This window comes from Arabidopsis thaliana, chromosome 5 (genome assembly GCF_000001735.4).
Source record: "Arabidopsis thaliana chromosome 5, partial sequence".
NCBI classification, from domain to species: Eukaryota; Viridiplantae; Streptophyta; class Magnoliopsida; order Brassicales; family Brassicaceae; genus Arabidopsis; species Arabidopsis thaliana.
This window is the reverse complement of record NC_003076.8, coordinates 653,854-673,246: the sequence shown is the minus strand read 5'-3', so window position 1 is coordinate 673,246 and position 19,393 is coordinate 653,854. Positions and strand designations below refer to the sequence as shown.

General features: G+C 38.2%; 4 protein-coding genes and 1 non-coding gene across 11 annotated transcripts; 2 read left to right on the top strand and 3 right to left on the bottom strand.

Annotated features, from left to right (window-relative positions):
- Nucleotides 1-1,559: 1,559 nt before the first annotated feature.
- Nucleotides 1,560-3,257, top strand: AT5G02890 (HXXXD-type acyl-transferase family protein). Its single transcript, NM_120367.4, has 2 exons — nt 1,560-2,260; nt 2,447-3,257. The coding sequence occupies exons 1-2, from the start codon at nt 1,793-1,795 to the stop codon at nt 3,038-3,040; spliced, it is 1,062 nt and encodes a 353-aa protein (NP_195909.1). The 5' UTR covers nt 1,560-1,792; the 3' UTR covers nt 3,041-3,257.
- Nucleotides 3,258-4,122: 865 nt separating this feature from the next.
- UPL4 (ubiquitin-protein ligase 4) lies at nt 4,123-11,311 on the bottom strand. Of its 2 annotated transcripts, NM_120366.4 has the most exons (17): nt 11,067-11,311; nt 9,957-10,641; nt 9,759-9,869; nt 9,517-9,633; nt 9,265-9,423; nt 9,019-9,180; nt 8,717-8,866; nt 8,502-8,623; nt 7,326-8,418; nt 5,811-6,992; nt 5,493-5,723; nt 5,301-5,405; nt 5,141-5,221; nt 5,001-5,069; nt 4,774-4,902; nt 4,598-4,681; nt 4,123-4,465 (listed from the first exon to the last, which is right to left on the bottom strand). In NM_120366.4, exons 2-17 carry the CDS (start codon nt 10,602-10,604, stop codon nt 4,400-4,402), a joined length of 4,509 nt encoding a protein of 1,502 aa, NP_195908.1. In that variant the 5' UTR covers nt 10,605-10,641; nt 11,067-11,311; the 3' UTR covers nt 4,123-4,399. The 2 variants fall into 2 exon arrangements, with proteins under 2 accessions (NP_195908.1, NP_001331961.1); NM_001342678.1 differs by having other exon boundaries at nt 4,123-4,681.
- Nucleotides 11,312-12,803: 1,492 nt separating this feature from the next.
- Nucleotides 12,804-13,096, top strand: AT5G00885. Its single transcript, NR_142452.1, has 2 exons — nt 12,804-12,886; nt 12,990-13,096. It is a non-coding gene; the product is annotated as an other RNA (non-coding RNA).
- A 350-nt stretch (nt 13,097-13,446) lies between these two features.
- Nucleotides 13,447-15,572, bottom strand: AT5G02870 (Ribosomal protein L4/L1 family). 2 transcript variants are annotated; one of them, NM_120365.4, is made up of 2 exons: nt 14,308-15,572; nt 13,447-13,834 (listed from the first exon to the last, which is right to left on the bottom strand). In NM_120365.4, exons 1-2 carry the CDS (start codon nt 15,415-15,417, stop codon nt 13,721-13,723), a joined length of 1,224 nt encoding a protein of 407 aa, NP_195907.1. In that variant the 5' UTR covers nt 15,418-15,572; the 3' UTR covers nt 13,447-13,720. The 2 variants fall into 2 exon arrangements, with proteins under 2 accessions (NP_195907.1, NP_001119159.1); NM_001125687.1 differs by having other exon boundaries at nt 13,514-13,831; nt 14,308-15,461.
- Nucleotides 15,573-15,682: 110 nt separating this feature from the next.
- On the bottom strand, nt 15,683-19,261 carry AT5G02860 (Pentatricopeptide repeat (PPR) superfamily protein; the record flags this gene model as incomplete). Of its 5 annotated transcripts, none has more annotated exons than NM_001342675.1 (3): nt 15,686-16,030; nt 16,244-16,356; nt 16,628-19,261. In NM_001342675.1, one exon carries the CDS (start codon nt 19,143-19,145, stop codon nt 16,686-16,688), a length of 2,460 nt encoding a protein of 819 aa, NP_001332239.1. The 5 variants fall into 5 exon arrangements, with proteins under 5 accessions (NP_001332237.1, NP_001332239.1, NP_001332236.1 ...); NM_001342676.1 differs by having other exon boundaries at nt 16,244-16,334; NM_001342677.1 differs by having other exon boundaries at nt 15,683-16,356; nt 16,628-19,216.
- Between the last annotated feature and the right edge of the window lie 132 nt (nt 19,262-19,393).

Genomic DNA, 19,393 nt, shown 5'->3' with positions numbered 1-19,393 from the left:
ATAATCTCGAGTGACTCTGCAACATAGTAGTGAGTTCTCTATAGGCTTTAGAGAATGCAAGAATGGCTAAACATATCTGAAGAAAGACTTCCCCAATAGTAAGGTTCTGTACGTTCTGCAACTTTTCTAGCATCTTTAGCACCATGTCTTGAAGACAATCTGGCTTCAAGGTTCAGCTCCACCAAACTATATGTCGAGTTTAGCTTCGGTTAAAGAAGAGAAATCAACTAAACTACATGGTATTTGAGAGTTTCTCAAACTCAAACAATGAAGATGTGGCGCCACAATCTGCAATGGTCCCTTAAACCAAACACAGCGATCTATCACCAAAGATCTTCAGATTCAGTGATGTCTTCTTTTTCGATCTGTTATTTTTTTTCTTTTTTTTTTTGTTATCAGAAACAATTTCGTGAATTTTTGAATAGTGTACCAACTAATTATATTGTTGTTACTCAAATAAATACATAGACCGACGAATTGCTAAAAGTTCTGAGATAGACATTTACAAATCTATGTGAAAATATATATTCGATTTAGATAGATAGATATCCCTTCATGCACAAAATCATGCATGGGTTTCAATTCATGAGATATAAATTTAGGCGGCACAGTCCCACGATAATGTAAATAGTATATAGGTGGAAGTTGAACATCTCTTTTCTGATAAAAATGAATGTATATTAACCATTTTGATTGATACGATAGAGACTATGATTTGTTCTTAAAAACATCTAATCAACCTACTAATTATAGACATTACCTAAAATATAATTAAGGTTCAAATTATATAGTTGTTAGCTAGATATAATTAATGTTTGTTTACTAATACATAAATTACTAAGATGTTTACCTGTCTTTATCGTATCAGATTTATATATATGCTTTTTGTATGCATCAATCATTTATTTCACGGTTTTTGATTTATGAAAAAATTAAATTGATACATTGTTTGCGGTCAAAAACGAAGAAACCAATTCAACCACTTTTACAATTGTCCAAGTAAAGAGTGTGACTACCACTAGCTAGTATGTGCACCATGAATGCGTCAGGTCTGCAACAAGTTTGAAGCTATCAATGGCCTTACAGGTTTGAGCTTTAGTTCTTGATGGATTTGAGCCAAGTCATTCGCCATAATTCAAGGACTACTAGACAAGAAAGGTAAGTTATTTCTTCATTACCCGGAGGCCTCATCAAACATTTATATTTCTGATTCTACTACAAAATGGTTTAATTTATCTTGTTTTGTGCAATATTGATAGGATATGTTTGGTCCTTTTCAAAACTATGAAGCACATGCCATCTGAGGGATGGCCAGTAATTAATTCGACCCCTTTTTTGTATCGGCTAAACTAGTAAACTGTAGATGCAAACAAAACAAGAGTGAATACCCACAACTACGTACACTGCTACTAAGTAGTAACATAGGTCAAATCATTAATTGCAGGTTATGTTTTGATAAAATTCATAAATCAAATCATTAATTACCCCAACCGCAAATCTTGACTCTTGCTTGTCTCAATAGTCAATGATCATTAAGACTCCATATTAACCTTTTACGCAAATTGAGAACAAGCATTGATAAAATAAAGTATCAATTAATTCAAGGTTTATTCACATCTGTATTCGCTGTTGGGTTTCATTTATAACATTAAAGCACATTTCTTATACTACTAGCTAGATATTTGCACCACTTTTTTTTATTACAAAGTTATGTTTTGCAAGTTGTGTAATAACTTGAGTTCCTATAAATAGCAGAGGACGGTCTAAAGCCAATTTCACAATTCGAACCAAAATGGAAACCAAAATCCCTAAGTCAATGATCGCCGGAGTACAGACTGTCATGCCGGTGGAAGTGACGCAACACCGGGAAATCCGCTCCGTATCCGTCGTAGATCCCGTCGGAGTAGGAATATTCCGGCGAACGGTTAACATAGTTACGTATTACAAAGAAGCAGGTGATAGTGGTGGTGAGAGAGGGTGGTTAGTCGCCGGGTGGATCAAGGAATCTTTAGGGAGAGCCTTGACGGAGCAGCCGATGCTTTCCGGTAGGCTACGGAGGAGGAAGACGGCGGGGAATGATGGTTTGGAGTTAGTGGCCAATGATAGTGGTGTGAGGATGGTGGAGGCTAAGTTTCCGGCGAGTCTGCCGGAGTTTCTTGAAATGGCGAAGAGAGACAAAAGCAGAGCTGAAGCAGAGACTGTTTTCTGGAAAGACATTGATGAAGATGAACCTCAATACTCTCCATTGTTCTATGTTCAGGTTATTTGCAAACTCAATTATTTATGTCATCTATCAAATTTTAATATACACTATAATTAATAATATATTTTAATTAAAATCCTCAGACTTACAATTAATGTTTCTTTTTTTTGGTTTGGTCTAAAAAATAAAAATGTTCCTTCACATATATAAATATTGAGATTTTTTTTATATATTTGTTAATAGGTGACTAATTTTGAGAGTGGTGGGTACTCAATTGGGATAAGCTGCAGCATCCTAATAGCTGATCTCTTCCTTGAGACAGGTTTCTTAACCAAATGGGCTCAAATCCAAAGCTCTTTAGCTCAAACCACACTCAAACCAGTATTCCACCTCCCTTCTCTCAAGCAAGACTTTGGTAATTTCCTCACTGAATTTTTTAGGTCAGCCTCGGTTCTCGACCGCGGCGAACCTATTGCTTTTCGGGCCAAAACATGCCTGAAAATATCACCAGCCTGCATTGTAACTAGCAAAAGAACGAGTGGGGATGTTTTCTTATTCATCAAGGAACAAAGCAGTGGCGAAAATAGTACTGGATGTGATGGTACGAAGGTAGAGATACATTCGAGTGATGAAGTGATTAAGGGTTGCGATTGCGGTCGTGATTCAGAGGAGACAAATGATGGAGTACTTGATAAGAGTTTATCGTTTGGGGAAAGACTTGAAGTTACTTCATGTTGGGTTGGGTGTGTCTCAAAAGGGGTAGTATTTGTTTTCCCATCTACTTTTGGGGATGCCAAGTCGCTAGCCAAATTTATTGTTGCACTGCCAAAAGAGTAACTCATTAATATCAGTGACATGCATGGTTTGTATAATGTTTTGAGTAATGTTATCAATTTTAATGTAGATGTACTACGCTACTATTATAATGTTTGTTGGGTATTGATTGTGAAGTTGTTAATTTTTATGGTGTTATTGATGTATCTTAAATTGTAAAACACCGAACTCGATATATATAGCTACAAATGTGTTTCGATAGAAAAAAAAATGTCGGTAATATGTTAGACCATAAAAATATGGTTTATTTGATTTAACAAAATGAAAATATACTGTGGAAAAGCTAATTATGATATAATGAAATAATCTCCGATACAATGCAAAACAATTAATTACTTACGGCCACGCACACAAACCATTTTTACTTGTTAATGGTAGTAGTTCAAACTCATCACGTAAAACGCAAAACATCAACGTATATTATCCGAATTCGAATATTTATTGGGTATCGCAACTAATATGACAGGTTACGTAGAACAAACACTGATTAATAATGGATCTGTCATTCTTCCTACTTATAAAAAAGAAAATATAATCCTTATTATATCGTTAGGTAATGGTATATATATACAAATTCGAATATTTTATTGGCTATTACAACAAATTTGACAGGTTAGGTAGAATAACACTGATTAAGAATGAAATAATGGATCTGACATTCCTCCTACTTATAAAATAAAAATATAATCCTTATTATTTTCAGTAGGTATAATGGTTTAAATATCGACGTGACATTGATGTTGACAAAAAAAGAAGTAAATATTGATATATGAAAAGTAGATAGGTGAAGATAGTATCATTTATTATTATTATACCCAATTGACATTTGCAACTAACTAGTAATGGAACATGTATGTAAATAAGATCAAGTCAACCATGCAATCTCATAATGAACGTGTAGGTAGAAATATGAATGGCATGATGGATTTGTGTGTGGTACAAAAGAAAGAGCCATGTGAAAAGAAACATCATCGATCAATTCCTTATCTTCTTTACTTTTTTGATAAGAATGTGAATTTCATTAGAATGAAGTGTGCATTTCCATTACGAGCGACGCAACATAATTTTCGGATTTGACAGTGTGATTTTGTCAAATTATTATGGGTACCCAAATATACAATAATATTAAAACCAGTTTAGGAATTTCTTTATGTACAACTTTTTCCATAAGTTTAAAAAGAGAGTTTCTTTTGTTTTCCTAGTACTTATACTTATTGCTATTCTTTTGTACAAAATCCTAAAAAAGAAGAAAACTTTTTAAAACCATGTTAAAAAGAAGAAGAAGAGCTTCCTTTCGTCTCTTCTAACAATCCACTCTTCTCTTCCACTACCGCTTCTGCTAACTTTTTACAAGAACCTAACTTAAGAGAGATGGAAGGAACCTTGACCTTCCGTTATGGCATAAATCAGCTTCTCCTTCATCTTCTCCTGCAAACACACAGACAGGAAAAAGACAGAAACACAACACAGTGAGATTGATCATGAGACCGGCTATTTAATCAGAGAAATCCACGAGTAGTAAGAGGGCGGTTAACAAAAGATTCACGAGAGAGATATCACTTTGGATGAATAAGGAGGAAGCTTCAGATAATTGGCGCATGTCATCACACTAGGGAGGTCAGTATCTGAAGAATCGCTACCATGCTGTTGCACAACAAAAGAAAAAGCCTATGAGAAAAGAGAAGAGAGCATTTCATTCAATGTGAGAAAATAGAAGTTTTTTCAGTCCACTGGACCTTGCGGACGATTGTTAGTTTGGGACTGAGAGACGCCAAACCACCATGAGGTAACCGGGGAGATCCTGTTACAAATTGCAAAAAGGCTCGTTGTTGCTCCCTATCAAACTCATGCAGAATCTGCAATAACTGGAATATAAAACAATTGAACCTTTTAGTTTATCCGTGAAAAAGAACAACATAATGCAGAAAGAAAAGTAGATGTTTTCAAAGTTAAAAGGACCAACATATTCAACTGGTGGGCTGCTAGAAGTATATCCATGATCAAACTTGATGTGATCCAAGACTTCATTCATCTGCAAGGAAAACACCTTTTTCAGCTGATGAAAAAGGGTACTCAACACGTCCCATCTGAAGGTTTACTTACACTAAAGAGATCACATTCTCCACACAGCATAGTTTCCAGCTCCTCTTCGTTGAATATCCGAAGATGTTCAATAGAGAAAACCTGAAGAAGGATGCATAAAAGAAGGAGTGATTTAATCTATAGTTAAATCTATTGGTAAGAGTAAAGCTAAAGAATTTACCTGATTAAATCCAGACCGAAATGCTTCCACTTGTTTTTGGATCCCATTACATACTGTGGCATTGACAATACCCTTGATATATTCCTCGAGGTTATCCAAATTTACCTAGAAAGAGGAGTAAAGCAGGTATAAATCTACATGTTCAAGTATCTTGAGAAATAGATTTATTCACAAAACTAAAACAATAAGTACCATATCATTTGCAGAATAGGGAGCGAGATCATAATCCGTGTAGCCAGGCAATGCAAATTCAAGACAAAGGTCCTCAATCTTTGTTCCATGGAAACTTAAATCACACTTGGCTGCTCCGGAATCACCATGTGCTTCAGCGAAAAGCTTTTTCCTACGTACCAGAGCTTGCAATTCCACCAGTGTTTTACAAAGTTCAGGGTCAACGAAGTGGATGTCAAATGAACTCAACTCCTAAAAGACAACTTGCTCTGTAAGACTCAAACAAAGTCGGAAAGAAATATTGAAATGTAAATGAGATACTTGAAGAAACCAATTTACCTGTCCGAGAATTAATTTGTAGAAGGCTTTGGAAAGTGGAAGGTCTAAGACTCGTCCATCTTGTAAAGCCTTTGCTACCACTGTCCCCAAGAGGACAAATTTCTGCAGCACATCTGACGTAGTTGATGTACCTGACCAAGGGCGTGGAAAGAGTCCTGAAGAAGATGCCAAAACTCCCGAGTGTTCGACTGGCTTTCCAACAATAAAACTACAATCATTTCTCCACATACCAAGATCGGGATTTTGAAATGCCCTACTGACAAGCGTATAGAACTCCAGTGTTGGCCCAAGACCAGTCCCGACTTCTTCACTGTATTCAACCTCAATGACCACCTTCTGGTTTCCATATAACTCCATCATTTTGGCAGCAGACTCTAGAATGTTTTCACGGCAAGCTAAGAACTTTTTACGAGGTAAACTACCAGTCACTGGGCGCGCTTCGCCATGAACATTTGAACTGCTAAGGTGCTGTGGATGATGACGGATTTTCTGTGAACCAAAGGCTGCAAGTCGGAAGTATTTAGACTTGGCTTCAAAACTAAATAAACACGGACATGAATCCATTAGATCATTAAACCATGGTGGCAGACCGCAGGTTGACACAGCAAAAGAATCACGAAGCTGCTGCTCTAACTTCTCTGTAAGCTTACTGCTAACAAATTCAGAATGTGGCACAGGACGAACTTGTACCCTCAGATCATCCAAATTCTCTAGCCTACCTTCACCAAAAGCATTAATCCGTTCAAGAGAAATCAGGTGAAAGAGAAATCTGTTCATGCCCTCCAGACTCTTAAGAAGAAACAATATGTCATACGGAGGATGACTTGACCCCTTCAGGCGCAAAGCAAGTCTATGAGTAAACAAATAGGACAAGAACGGGCGATACTCATCATCTTCCATAGATCCAGGTGGAAACAGATTTTCACGAGAATCCCCAAGTTGTGCAGACCTTTCATAAGTGATGTTGTGGGGTCCACTCAGCTTCGAATCGTTGGTTGCTTCACTTTCTGATTTTAGTTTGTGCAAGAGAATCGCCTGATATACTGTCAAAGAACGGTCTAGTTCAAGCCCTTCGAGACGAAACAAAAGTCTAGGTACCGCATCCTCTTTTTCAGAGGAGGTTTCAGAGGAGGAAGCATTCTGTTGTCCTGGAAGTTGCGTCTGATCTTCCACTTGAGATCCCTTGACACAATAAAAAGTTTCCAGAGACACAAAAGATTCATTTACTAAAATAACTAAAACAAGAAGCTTGAAGAGAAGGAGAAACACCTAGGAAGACAACTTCTTCTCAACTAAACAACCAAAACACTACCTAATGCGCAGCTTAAAAACAAAGCCATCACTTTTACTCCATCTTGAAAACTTTCACTATTTGAAGATGATTCAGTTCTAGTACATAATTGCTTCCCCTGAACTCATGTAGGATAAGTTTGATTCACTCCTAATCGACGATAAAAAGAAAGGTTGCACATACTACTTCCACACGACTAAAAATTAAGTCATTTTAGAAATTACCTGCAACTGAGACGCATCAGAAGACTCACTGTCAATCTCCATAGGACTTGAGCTTTCAGCTTGACAAGATATCGAAGTTGACTGCAATTGAGAAGATTGACATTCTATAGCTTGATCTTTTGCTTCCACAGAATCTATAGGTTCTATATTAACTTTAGGCCACAAGTATTGATCGACAGCATCCAAATAGCAAAGTGGGTCAACAGTGACAAAGTCTTGGGAGTAATCACGCAAAGAAGTCTCCCCCTCTGCTTTCAGAAAACGAACTTTTAGGCATGGATAACTAGTGCAACGCCCATTTGGAATAGCCGCAAATGAGTTCTTCTGCTTCAAAAATTGGCTTAGGACAATTGGGAAGTTTTCCAAAGAAGAAAGGGAATTTTGGAGCTTCTGTATTAACAAGGATGAAGTTGCCTCTCCATCAGACCAAAGCAATCTTGTGAACACCTCAAATCTCTTACCAATAAATGGTAAACTATCACATTCAGGACCCCCTTTGCTAAGTTTCCTTTGATAGAGTCCATTAGAAAGATAACTTGCCAGTGACTTTACAACTCCGCTCTCAATGAATTCAAAAGTGGACACAGATTCCCTTCCATTCAGCCTTTCCATGATTTGGTTCCATATTGAGAAGAATTTCTCATCATGCAGGACATGCGCATCAATGGGTACAGTCATCAACTCGCTAAGTGCTACCGACAAGTTCTTGAGGTTTTGGAGGACATCTGTCAAGCCTTTCTCAGAGTTGAATACCTCAGGTCCAAAGAAACCCTCCTTGATACGTGTTGCAAGAACGTAGACAGAATCCTTTTCAATCTTACAAGTTTGTGAAGAAGAGGATAGCGATCTTTCAAAAGATTGGCACAAGCATTTCACAATCTCTTTTGTAACAGGCTTTTGTGAAAGGTCAGCTGATCCCTGATTTTGTTGCCCTCTATCAGAACTTAAGAGTGCTTCAATCGCGAAAAAAACACCTTCCTTTATAAAAGAATTCAAAAAAGTATCTCTGTATTTCTCAAGAAGCACTTCCGCAACCTGTAGTGCTACTACAATTACATGATGATCCTTCCTTGACAGAATGCCAGCCAAAACACTGCAGCATTACGATATGCACTATTAAAAGTTATAAAACAACAGGGTTAGAAGCTCTGCCGAATATATTACAAGAGAAATTACCTTGACATGTTGGTGTTCTTCAGTAACTCGACAATATCACCGGACTTACTCAAGCAAGTCAGCTTGTGAATTGCTGATAGGCAACCATAAGAAACATATACGTTAGCTCCAGAGTTTAGCACCTACAAAACATTCAAAATATATATCTTACTATTAGAGAGGAATAATCAGAAGATTCATACGCACAGAGAATAAAATTGTATTCCAGAAATAACCTGAATCATGACAGGAAGCATGTCTCTTCCAAATTGTTGCAAAAGATCAGGCTGATTGACGAGAAAACTTTCCTTTTCCGATGCCAGCTGATTATCCTCTACGGGTGAAGCTGGAAGAAGCTCAATCACCAACTTCAGGACTTCATGCACCTGAATTGTAAGTTTGATTCCAAACAACATTAAAATCAGACTAAATATTTTACTTTCACCTAATGCTATTTTGGATACATGACTATTTTGAATAGAAAACCCTTTGTATGAATACCAAACAATATAAGAGTGATTGATAATAAAACGCAAACCTGATTAGAACATGCATTGATAGGATGTGTAGAAGACACTGAATGAGAAATGTCATACGTGGACATGATTTCTTTTAAACTGTAGCCAATGTTAAGCTCATATAACGTTCTGAAAGCTAAAGCTGAACCAGAAGATAGTTTTCTTAGCATTCCAATCACACCCTGCCAACCAAAGCCAAAATGCAAGATGTTATCTATATATAATGAAAAGAGAGGTCAAACAAATGGAGAAGAAATCTCATGTACATTGTAGACAGGTTGAGATAGGGTAGTGCGGCTATTCAAGTTTAAGAGATGTGTTGATTCATTAATTAGTCCATGCCTACACAGTTGATCCAACATTGCCGGTGACTCACTGGCTTGATCTGCTATTTTTGTCAAGCAAATAGCCACATTCTCGACCAGCTGCAAATGGAAACATATATGCTATCAATAATTTACAGAAAAATATTTAGTTCAGTGAGAAAAAATAGCAAAAGAGCTGAGCATCATTTTTACCTGTCGATCTTCATATTGAAGAAGAGTGCATAATATTGGAACAGCATCCATGAAAGGCGAGGGAGACTCAGAAGAAAGCTGCTTACATATATTGACCACAGTAGAAATTGCGACTCTCTGAAGCAAATGCGATGTTAAAACCATAAGTCTCTTAATGTCACCCAGTCGGGCTAAACCAAGTCACAATAACAGAAAACAGAGAAATCTGACACAGCAAGGCTATTTGTTTTGGGATGAGTAACCTGTATGCTTGTTGAGAAGAAATCAATAAACGAAAGCACTGCCATAATTGCTCCAGCATTCAAGCAGGCTACCGGCTCATCTCGGGATATTTTCTCAAGTGCTTGCAAACACTAGAAAAGTCAACAGTTAGTATGAAATCAAAACTTGCGTTCTTTAGGTGTAAACAATAAGGTCATTTGGTGGAAAGTATAACGTACCTGCTCAGCAACGTCCAAGTACTCAATAGTCAAAAGTCTTTGGCAGAGAGCAGGAATGGTATCATGTCTTACAAGGAATTCTACTGACGGCGGATAAACATCACACAAATAAGTAATAGCTCTAATTGCGAGGAGCATAATATCTGCATTGTTCTCATGCTTAGCTAACTTTACAAGCACCGGTGATAGCATGTTGGCCATAACACTGGACAGCGATTCTTCAGTAGAAAATGACAACACTTCACATAACTCAGTGAGCCTGGATAACTGTCCAGAAGGATCAGTTTCTCCAGTCAAATTCAACAAAAGAGACTTCAATTTCCCATGATCACCAGATGATCTCTGCCTCTGGTAATCCTGAAGCACCCTCTGCCTCGGATCTTCCTCATCAGAATCGCAAGATCCATAGTCCGAATCCTCCTTATCCTGCTCTTCCTGTTCTTCTTCATCTGATCGACTCGAAGGCGAAGCAGATGAAGAAGTATCCATATCAGCGTCAACGTTTTCATGTCCTGGATTCGTATCATTAGCTTGAGCTTGAACAGATGATCCGGATGTGCTTGGTCTAAAATCCTGAGAGTTACAAGCTCTCTTATCAGCAGGTAACTCTTCCACAACCTCCATTCGTTTCTGGCCTCTGTTCTCCATAACCTAAAATCTTCCAATTAAATTATCTGATCTCAACCTGTAACCAAGCAAATGATCAAAGTTCAAGTCTTTATACATCAACATACAAAAAAAAAAAAAATATAAGAAAGTACAACTAAGAGTCAATCACTAACCACAAAATCAGTGGAAATAAACAAAAACAAAAATTAGGTTTTTTTTTTGGCAATTCTTAGAAACACCATTATTACTCACCAGAATCTACACAGACACAGACAAAGACGATCAATTTCAAAAATAAAATCAAAACAAACACACACACAGAGACTTCACTATCGAGAACGAACAATAAAACAGAGGAAACAAATTATATAACAATCGATAACAGATTCGAAATAGAAATTACGATCAACTTAGAACAACACAAAACAGAAGAAAAAAAAACGATCATGATCGCATTAAAAATCAAGGGAAACAAAAAAAATAACTCATAATCACACACACCTTGAGTTTCACCAGATTGACCCAATCGGTAACGAAAACCTAGAAATTCTCAGAGAGATTGAAGAAAAGAAGATGAGAATCTCTCTAGGGTTTTATCTCTGGAAAATTTTAATCTCCAGAAAGAAGAAATCCACACATAATATATATATATATACTATGTGTGTGTATGTATATACTTTTTTTTTTCTTTAGCTTATTTGCTAAGACGCTGGTTTGTTAATTAGACCAGACTTCTAAAATGTTTATCATCTGCGGGATGTGCACACGGTAAGTACTGTGTACATCGAATATCCGAAAGGTTGATTAGATCGGACGGTTTCAAAACTTGGTGAGAGAAGATCCAACGGACGTGAAGTTTTGGATTTTAGGATCAGAGTATTTAGCACCGCCTCATGTGGGGTTAATTGTGACACGTGTCGTTATTAACAGTTTTAAACCATACAATTAATCCAAAAGCTAGCTTTTATTTATTTCCTTTGCTTACAATTAGTTCATTTTTATGGTAAATCCATTGATTATTAATGGAGCTTAAATAGAAACCTTTTTTGGCTTTTTGATTAGTCTTTGGAAATTAAATTTTTATCATATTAAAGCAACAAAGTTAAGGCTTTATTAATCGTTTACTTTAGGGTTTCGTATAGGAAGTTCTAATAACTATACGTCAGGTCAATTAAAATAATACTCTTTCGCCAACTAATAAGGGAAAATGGGAAATCAAGAGTATATCTTGTTAAGCTTAAGAGAAAATCAAGGCAATATCTTCTAAAAAATACATAATGAAGTTGAACCCGATTCTTTCGTGATAACTTAAAAGGGCGATCACATAAAATTATCTGGTCACAAAATTATAATAATTGGTTCGGAAGTTGTTCAAGAGAAAACGTCTATCGACCAGATTATGAATGAGTATTTGATATTCAATTGATTAAAATATTATTGACAATAATATTCTCATATTTACATAAATTCTAAGATCATGAATGGTGATATACACCGCACCCAAAACTGCACCGCAATAGTGCTGTAACAGTATTAAAATCTTTACATATACATATGTATTTACGTATTTTTGTTATTATTTGAACTGCACCGCACTTCTCCCGCACCGCAAAACGCAATCACCATTCGGACCCTAAGTTCTAATTACTAATTTCCTTGCAATGTTACAAAGAAAGAGACGAAAGTTGTTATCTGACCATATTATACGGAAAGGTGTGACTAACTTTTTTGGAGTTAAGATATTCATAATTTCAACTAATTTAGGGGAAATCTTTACTTTATTGACAAAAAAAGATCTTACTTTAGTATTTTGTTTTCTTTTATATTTTCTACGATTATAAGAAAAACTTGACGTACAAGAAAGTCTTTTGTGGGCTTGTGCATAATCTAATAGGACTGGTTCAGCCCCAAGCGGAGAGCCACAAAGCTTCATCAGGTCGACACAACTTTCTTTTGACCGACTTATCCGGATTGTTTAGACTTTAAAGACTCAGTTTTATGCCGTTTACTGATAATCCCCATATTTACTTACCTTTAAAAAAATCTAAGAACCTCCTTGTAATTTACAAGGAAAAGTGACGAAACTTATGAATTTGTAAAAAAATCTACGAAACCCAATTAATTTATTAAAAGCAAATTAAAGAGCAACCACATAAGTGCCAAGTTAATAAAGAACCATACAAGGCCAAGTAAACTAATGGATGGACCAGTGGTAGTTATATGCTCCCCTGCACGCTTCTCGATGCTCAAAGGGGAGTATTGCTGCTTACACTCGTTCAACTGCTTCCTCCAGAGTCCAGATTCAAGATTCTTCAGCTCAGGTATTTGTTCATCTCTTGCAAAGCAAGCTTAACATCCATAGACATTGCTGATGAGTCAATGTCGATATGAACAATTTTAGCTTTCGCTTTCGCTTTGCTAGGGAATGGGAAGGGCGGAAGGCCTTACCTTCAACCCCAAAAGCGAGCAAAAGATCGCAGTTTTCCAAAGCGTCAAGCGTGATCTGCATACACCATCGTCCCCTGCTGCTGAATTCTAAACATTTGCAAGGAAAAATCGTCGTCGTAAAGGTAAGAGCCAAGTCCAAACAATGCACTAGTTACAGGGATTCCTGTAAGTTGGACAAATCTGTTCAAGTCATCGATCGAAGTCAAAGAGCAACCTTTCCCAACATACAAGCAAAGGCTGCTTATAATTTTATCCCACTGTATAAGAAAACTTGAGGCTCAAGTCTTTTTTTTTTTTAATTTTCCAGTGGAAGTAAGACAACACATAGTTCGGGACTAAAGGGCCTGAGGCACGTATTTTCGATTGGTTGGAGTCAAGATGGACTATCTACATTATTCGATTGAGTGTAGAGTTGTGTGCAATAACTAATAAAGTTGAAGTTCCAGTTATTCTTATCAACTCATGGCGCTTGTTTGATAAGATGATCATCATCAAATATTCAAATGGAGGAATTTGAATAGCGAGTAAAGAGCACTAAGGGAAACAGATTGAAAAGAGTTTGAAAAACACCATCATAGTTCTTAAAAATCGTCTTACCAACTCAACAACATAAAATCCCAGATAAATCCAATACAAACGAAGAACATAAATCAGAAAACCAAAATCTTTGCCTAGATATAAGAGACTTTGCGATGACGAGAGCATCATTACTGACTAGCGCCAAGCCACTTGGTGAAGTTATCGAACTCGGTGTAGTCACTGTCTGAAATCATAGTCTGATACCAAGCCTTGCCTGCTGCTTTGATCGCTTGGGCCTCCTCCTACAGTAAAGAAGGAAAAAAATAAGATTAAGAAAAGAGACAACTTTTTGATCAGTCACGCAACCAGTAAAAACTATACAAAATCTCAATAAAGCTGGCGGTTCGAGTACACAAGTGAACTGAATCATGTTAATCATGTCGTTTAGGACAGCAGAAGTGTTAATGAAAATGACACAAACGAATATGAGTAACCGCAAAACCAATCTTAAACAATCAAAGAACCATTCCCAAATAACATCAAAGACCACAACTGATTTGCAATGCATATGACTCCATCAAGGTCAACACAATAAGAATACTTCATAATTTTTTTTTCCAAACTCAAACTAACTGTGAATCATGCATAGCACAGTAATGAACAAACACAATCTAAATCAAAAGCTTTGGAATTTGTGTATGTTATATCACCACCATATGCAATAGACACTCAAGTTATAAAGACAGGCATAGAGAAAAGAGAGCATTGAGTTTACCTTAGTGACGACTTTCCTCTTCTTCTCGAGCTTCTCCTTCTTAGCCTTAACCCTTGAAGCTTCAGCCAACAGAGACATTCTCTTTGCGGTCTTAGCATAAGGATTCAACTTGAACATCACATTAAGGTTCTTCAATGGATTCTTCTTCAGAACCGCTCTCTTGGAACCATCCTTAATCGGGTTCACCACACTCTGTACCTCATCGGAGTTAATAATCCTAGCAAGATCAGCATTCACCATCTTCGCACGAGGCAAGACGTAACCCTTCTTCTTCTCTGATGGTTTCTCAAACGAGCCATAGATAGATTCAAGCTTCTCAAAAGCAGACTTAGTCCAAATCACAAACCTACCAAGGTGACCACCAGGGGCTAATTTCAACAAGTTAAGCCTCTCAACGTGACAAAGCTCAACACCAGGAAGATTCCTAAAAGCTTTCACAATCTTGGCTCCTTCAGTTCCAAACACAACAAGAGGACCTTTCCTAGAAATGTAACGACGATTCCTCATTTTACCTTTACCAGGACGAATTCCAATACTGTTCTTAGCTTTCTCCGCATCGTCGTAAGCACCGATCTGCTTCAATACCTTGATCGCAGCTGATGTCTTCTCCACAGCTTCAGCTGAGTCGCTAACAACAAGAGGCATCTCAGGAACATTCTCGATCTTGTGACCACGAGCCATCACAAGAGCTGGAACAGCAGTAGCAGCGATTGCAGAAACAATCGCGTGCCTCTTCATGTTGACATTGACACGACGGTGCCAGCGTCTCCAGATCTTAGTCGGAGCAAACATACGACCACCACGACACATGTTTCCGAACGCTGCTTGACCGGCACGGTGAGTTCCACCACCAGGAACACGAGGGATACGTGACACGGCTCTTCCGGTTCCCCAGGACTCGGCGGAGGTTTGGTGACCGGCCTTTTTGGAGACTGCGTAAGGCTGACGGCTGTTGTTGGAGATTTGGGCGTGGACGAAGTTGACAATGTCAGGTCGAACTGGAGCAGTCATGACGTCTGGTAAAGTGACGGTGGTGGATTGATCGGTGCTCATGTCACCGTCAAGTCCTTGGACGGTGACAAGAGGTCGTGCGGCGGCTGAGGCAACCATTTTCGATTTTTTGCTGTAAACGAAGGGTTTGGAAGTGAGGCTGTGCGCTTTTAAAGCACATCATTATTACTTAGGGTTTCTTACAAGGGTATTACCGTAAATTGTGGAAATTTATACAGGCCGAAAGGCCCAATGTAGGTCCAGCAGAATTTCAAGTTGCATTTTTTCGGTTTAGCTCTGATTTGGTTCAATTCGTTTATCTGTTCTGGTTTGCTTTGATTTGATAGGATCCACCAATACGGTTCGGTTTCCCGACTATTGTTAACCGGGTTTAGGGATATTGGTTATTGACAATAAGAACAACAAAAAGGCTCGAGACAATAACATGGACGTTGGCATTTACTGTTAGCTGCCTTGGTTTGCTAGCTGTGTTACATTGCTTTTGGTTAAATAGATAACCAAATCAGAGAAAGTACAAAACACAGGAACAAATATCAAAAAGAAAATACCATTGGTAACCATTTTCTAGACACATTGACTCATATATATATATATATACCATTCCCCGGAAAAACTGGTTTTGACCGATACTGCCGTATGTCCCTCTTGTGTGTGACGCCTCAGTTATGTTCTTCTCAGACAACAACCGTGAGAAGCATCTGACACGATACACCTAATGCAGAAATCAAATAGCCATTAGGTAAGAGCCATAATAACTCTTTCGAGAACATGATCAGGCTTATAGCAGCTACGCTGAGATTCTAACAGTTATGGTCAATACAATCCGATTCACAGACAATTCTTACTATCAAGTTTAAGATCATGTGAGACGGTAACTACAGTGAGAGCTGAGAAACATTGAAGCTCTTATGCAGATAATTCTTACTATGAGTCACCAAGAAGATATATCACTTGTTGAGTTCTTCACCACGGATCCTGCACTAACAGCTACGAGCTTAAGTGTTTAGGACCTTCCTCTGCAGCAACAAAGTGTTCAGACTATTTTAAAGTTAGATTGAAATCAGTCCAGAAGTCAGCAGTTGATGTGTCTACATATTTCACAAAGGGCAACAATACTCCTTCAGTCATTGGAATGGTTACAGATGTAACACACTAACAATGAAATATTCTTATTTCTAACAGTTTATCCTTATTTAAATTTGAAGGCAAATAGTGGGACTTTTTCTCTCTCAAGTACAAACAAGAAAAGAAAAAAAGGTGCCTCACATGCTCAACGAGCATGAAAGTTATGATAAAAATTAACACTTACAGCAGATCTGAAGTCAGGGTTTGACAAGTTTACTGTGAGGTTTCTCATCAACAATTATCTATGGCCACTTCTTCACTATCCGTTCCAGCAACCTAAGATCCTCGCCTTTGGGAGCATGGGGATCAAGATTCCTCAGATCTTCGACAAAAAGTTTTGCCTCATCTTTCCTGTTTAGCTTGCAGTATCCATCGACAATGGAGTTGTAGGTGTTCTGGTTTGGTCTACAACCATGCTTGATCATGTACCTAACGACGCCGATGGCCTCCTCAAACATTGAGTCAGCTGCATAAGAACCAATAAACGTATTGTAGGTGATAACATCAGGGACAATCCCTGAATTCCTCATCTCTGAAAATATTCTAGATGCATCTCTCATCCGAGTATTTCTACAATAGGCGTAAATGACTGTGTTGTACGATATGATGTCTGGCTTGATCCCCTTAGCCAGTATTTCCCTCAAGATTTCCTCTGATTTTCCGAAATCTGCAGACCGACTATGCATATACATGAGGCTATTGTAGGTCGCCATGCTTGGTGTGAAACCCCTTTCTTTCATGTAGTCCAAGACTCCGTTCGCCTTTGCCACCATCTGCCTTCTTCCATATATGGAGACCATGGAATTTAATGTGGTTATGTCTGGTGAAAACCCTCTTTCTTTGAGCTCAGAGAATGCACGTTCAGCCTCTGGCAAAAGATCACACTTACTACAAACCAAGACAAGGGTCTTCAAAAGCACAGCTCGAGGCTCGATAACTCCAGAATAAACCTCTTCTGCTAGAGAATGCATCAGACCAATCTCCTTGCCATTTGCATATGCATGAAGTAGAGAGCAGTAAGTTAATTCATTTGGTTTGCACCGACCATCCTCCATCTCTGCAAGAACTTTTTCAGATTGTTCCCACATTCCTCCACGGGCCAAAGCTGCCAACACAGTGTTATAGGTGGAAAGGTCAGGAGTGACCCCAGCATCAAGCATTCGTCTGTAAACAGTCATAGCTTGTTCAAACGAACCACAGCGGCTATACGCACTGATTAGGGTGTTGAAAGTTTCCCTTTCGGGTACGAACCCAGCTCTCTTCATTTCCTTGAATACACCCGATACTTCTGAATCCATCCCGTTTTGGCCAAAGACTGCTAATAGTGTATTCCAAGTGACAATGTCGGGGGAGAGACCACACACATTGATCTCGTCAAATATCTTCATCATTTCAGTAAACTTTCCCCTGTTACCATACATCTTTATAAAGGCATTAAAAGTACAAATATTTGGTTTGCACCCTGCATTTCTCATCTCTTCAAAAATACTCATAGCAGATTCGACCTTCCCAGCCCTCTCAAACCCTGACAAAAGTGTTGTATAAGTAAAAACATCAGGTTTCGTTCCCTTTTCCGCCATCTGATTTTTAAGCTCCATTGCCTCATCCAGCATACCATCCCTCGCATATGCAGAGATCAAGGAGTTGTAAGTCACAATGCTCGGAGAAAATCCATTGAGCACCATTTCATTCAAAACCTTCATAGCTTCCTTAGGCCGATGAGACTTTCCATAAACATCTAATAACGCATTATAAGTAACCTTATCATAACTAAACCCAGCAGCCTTCATTTCTTCAAAAACCTGAGCAGCTTCCTGATGCAAAGAGCCTCGTTTACAACAAGTTATAAGAGTGTTGTAAGTATACGCATCCGGAGCAATCCCATCACTCTTCATCTTCTCAACAAGAGACGTAATCTTATTCCAAGGAGTACCCATTTTCCCAAACACATTCAAGATAACATTATACGTTATCAAAGTCGGTTTACAACCATCTTCCTCCATCTTCTTGAACACATTTACAGCTTCCCTATACCTTCCGCTATTAGCAAACGCTGATATCAACGAAGTATAAGAGTAGACATCAAGCGAAAACCCGTCTTCCTGCAAACCATTGAACATATTTGCAGCGGAAGATACTCTGCCTTCTTTACCTAGCATACTGATGATTATAGCAACAACAGAGTTATCCAACATGGATTGATAATCCTTTTGCTTCATAAACCAATCAAAAGCACGCAGAGCCAAATCGAATTTCTTATGAAATCCTAATCCTTTAAGAAAAGCTAGTAACTCCGACGAGGTAGACTCTGGTTTATCCTTAAAAGGCTCGAATAGCTCAGAGAGTACAGAATCTAATTGACCGGAATCAAAATTGGGTTCGATGAGGGAACGAAGAACTTGCTGACCTTGTGGAGAAAGACCATGGTAAGACCAAGGTTTACCGAGGTTAGGGTCACGTGACTTGCCAATTCGAGTCCGGTTACGGTTTCTAGATGTTTGAGAGCTGATGGGTTGTCTGGAATTAGGGTTCTGGTGAAGGAAAACATCGTGGAGGAGAGGCTCTACAGGCGGAGGAGGTGGTGACGAAAGAGACGTAGTAAGAAAAGGCGTCCGAGAGATATGGTGGTTTTGGTCGTGAGAATAAGGTTTAGAGGAAGGAGTGCAGGGAAGGAGAAGAGGAAGAGCTAGCTTGTCCGCCATTAGAGGTAGTAGTAGTAGTAGAAACTAGAAAAGAACCAGGAGGCAACCGAGAGTGAAAGAAGAAGAGAAATGAATGGATATTTTTGTCAGATTTTTTTTATTATATTTTTTTGTTCCAAGAACACAATTTTAGTTTTATTTCCCTACAATTATATTCGACCACGTGGCTAGTCCAGATTCAACAGGTTAGATCTAAATGGGCTACTACTTATTTTGTCAACCCATTATATTATTAGAAGCCCAAATGG

Coding starts and splice junctions, on each gene's coding strand:
- AT5G02890 (NM_120367.4), top strand. CDS start 1,793: ATGGAAACCAAAATCCCTAAGTCAATGATCGCCGGAGTACAGACTGTC. Junction 2,261..2,446: donor CTCCATTGTTCTATGTTCAG/GTTATTTGCAAA, acceptor ATTTGTTAATAG/GTGACTAATTTTGAGAGTGG.
- AT5G02870 (NM_120365.4), bottom strand. CDS start 15,417: ATGGTTGCCTCAGCCGCCGCACGACCTCTTGTCACCGTCCAAGGACTT. Junction 13,835..14,307: donor AGAGGAAAGTCGTCACTAAG/GTAAACTCAATG, acceptor TCTTTACTGTAG/GAGGAGGCCCAAGCGATCAA.
- UPL4 (NM_120366.4), bottom strand. CDS start 10,604: ATGGAGAACAGAGGCCAGAAACGAATGGAGGTTGTGGAAGAGTTACCT. Junction 5,222..5,300: donor TTCGGTCTGGATTTAATCAG/GTAAATTCTTTA, acceptor ATCCTTCTTCAG/GTTTTCTCTATTGAACATCT. Junction 4,903..5,000: donor GCAGCCCACCAGTTGAATAT/GTTGGTCCTTTT, acceptor TTTATATTCCAG/TTATTGCAGATTCTGCATGA.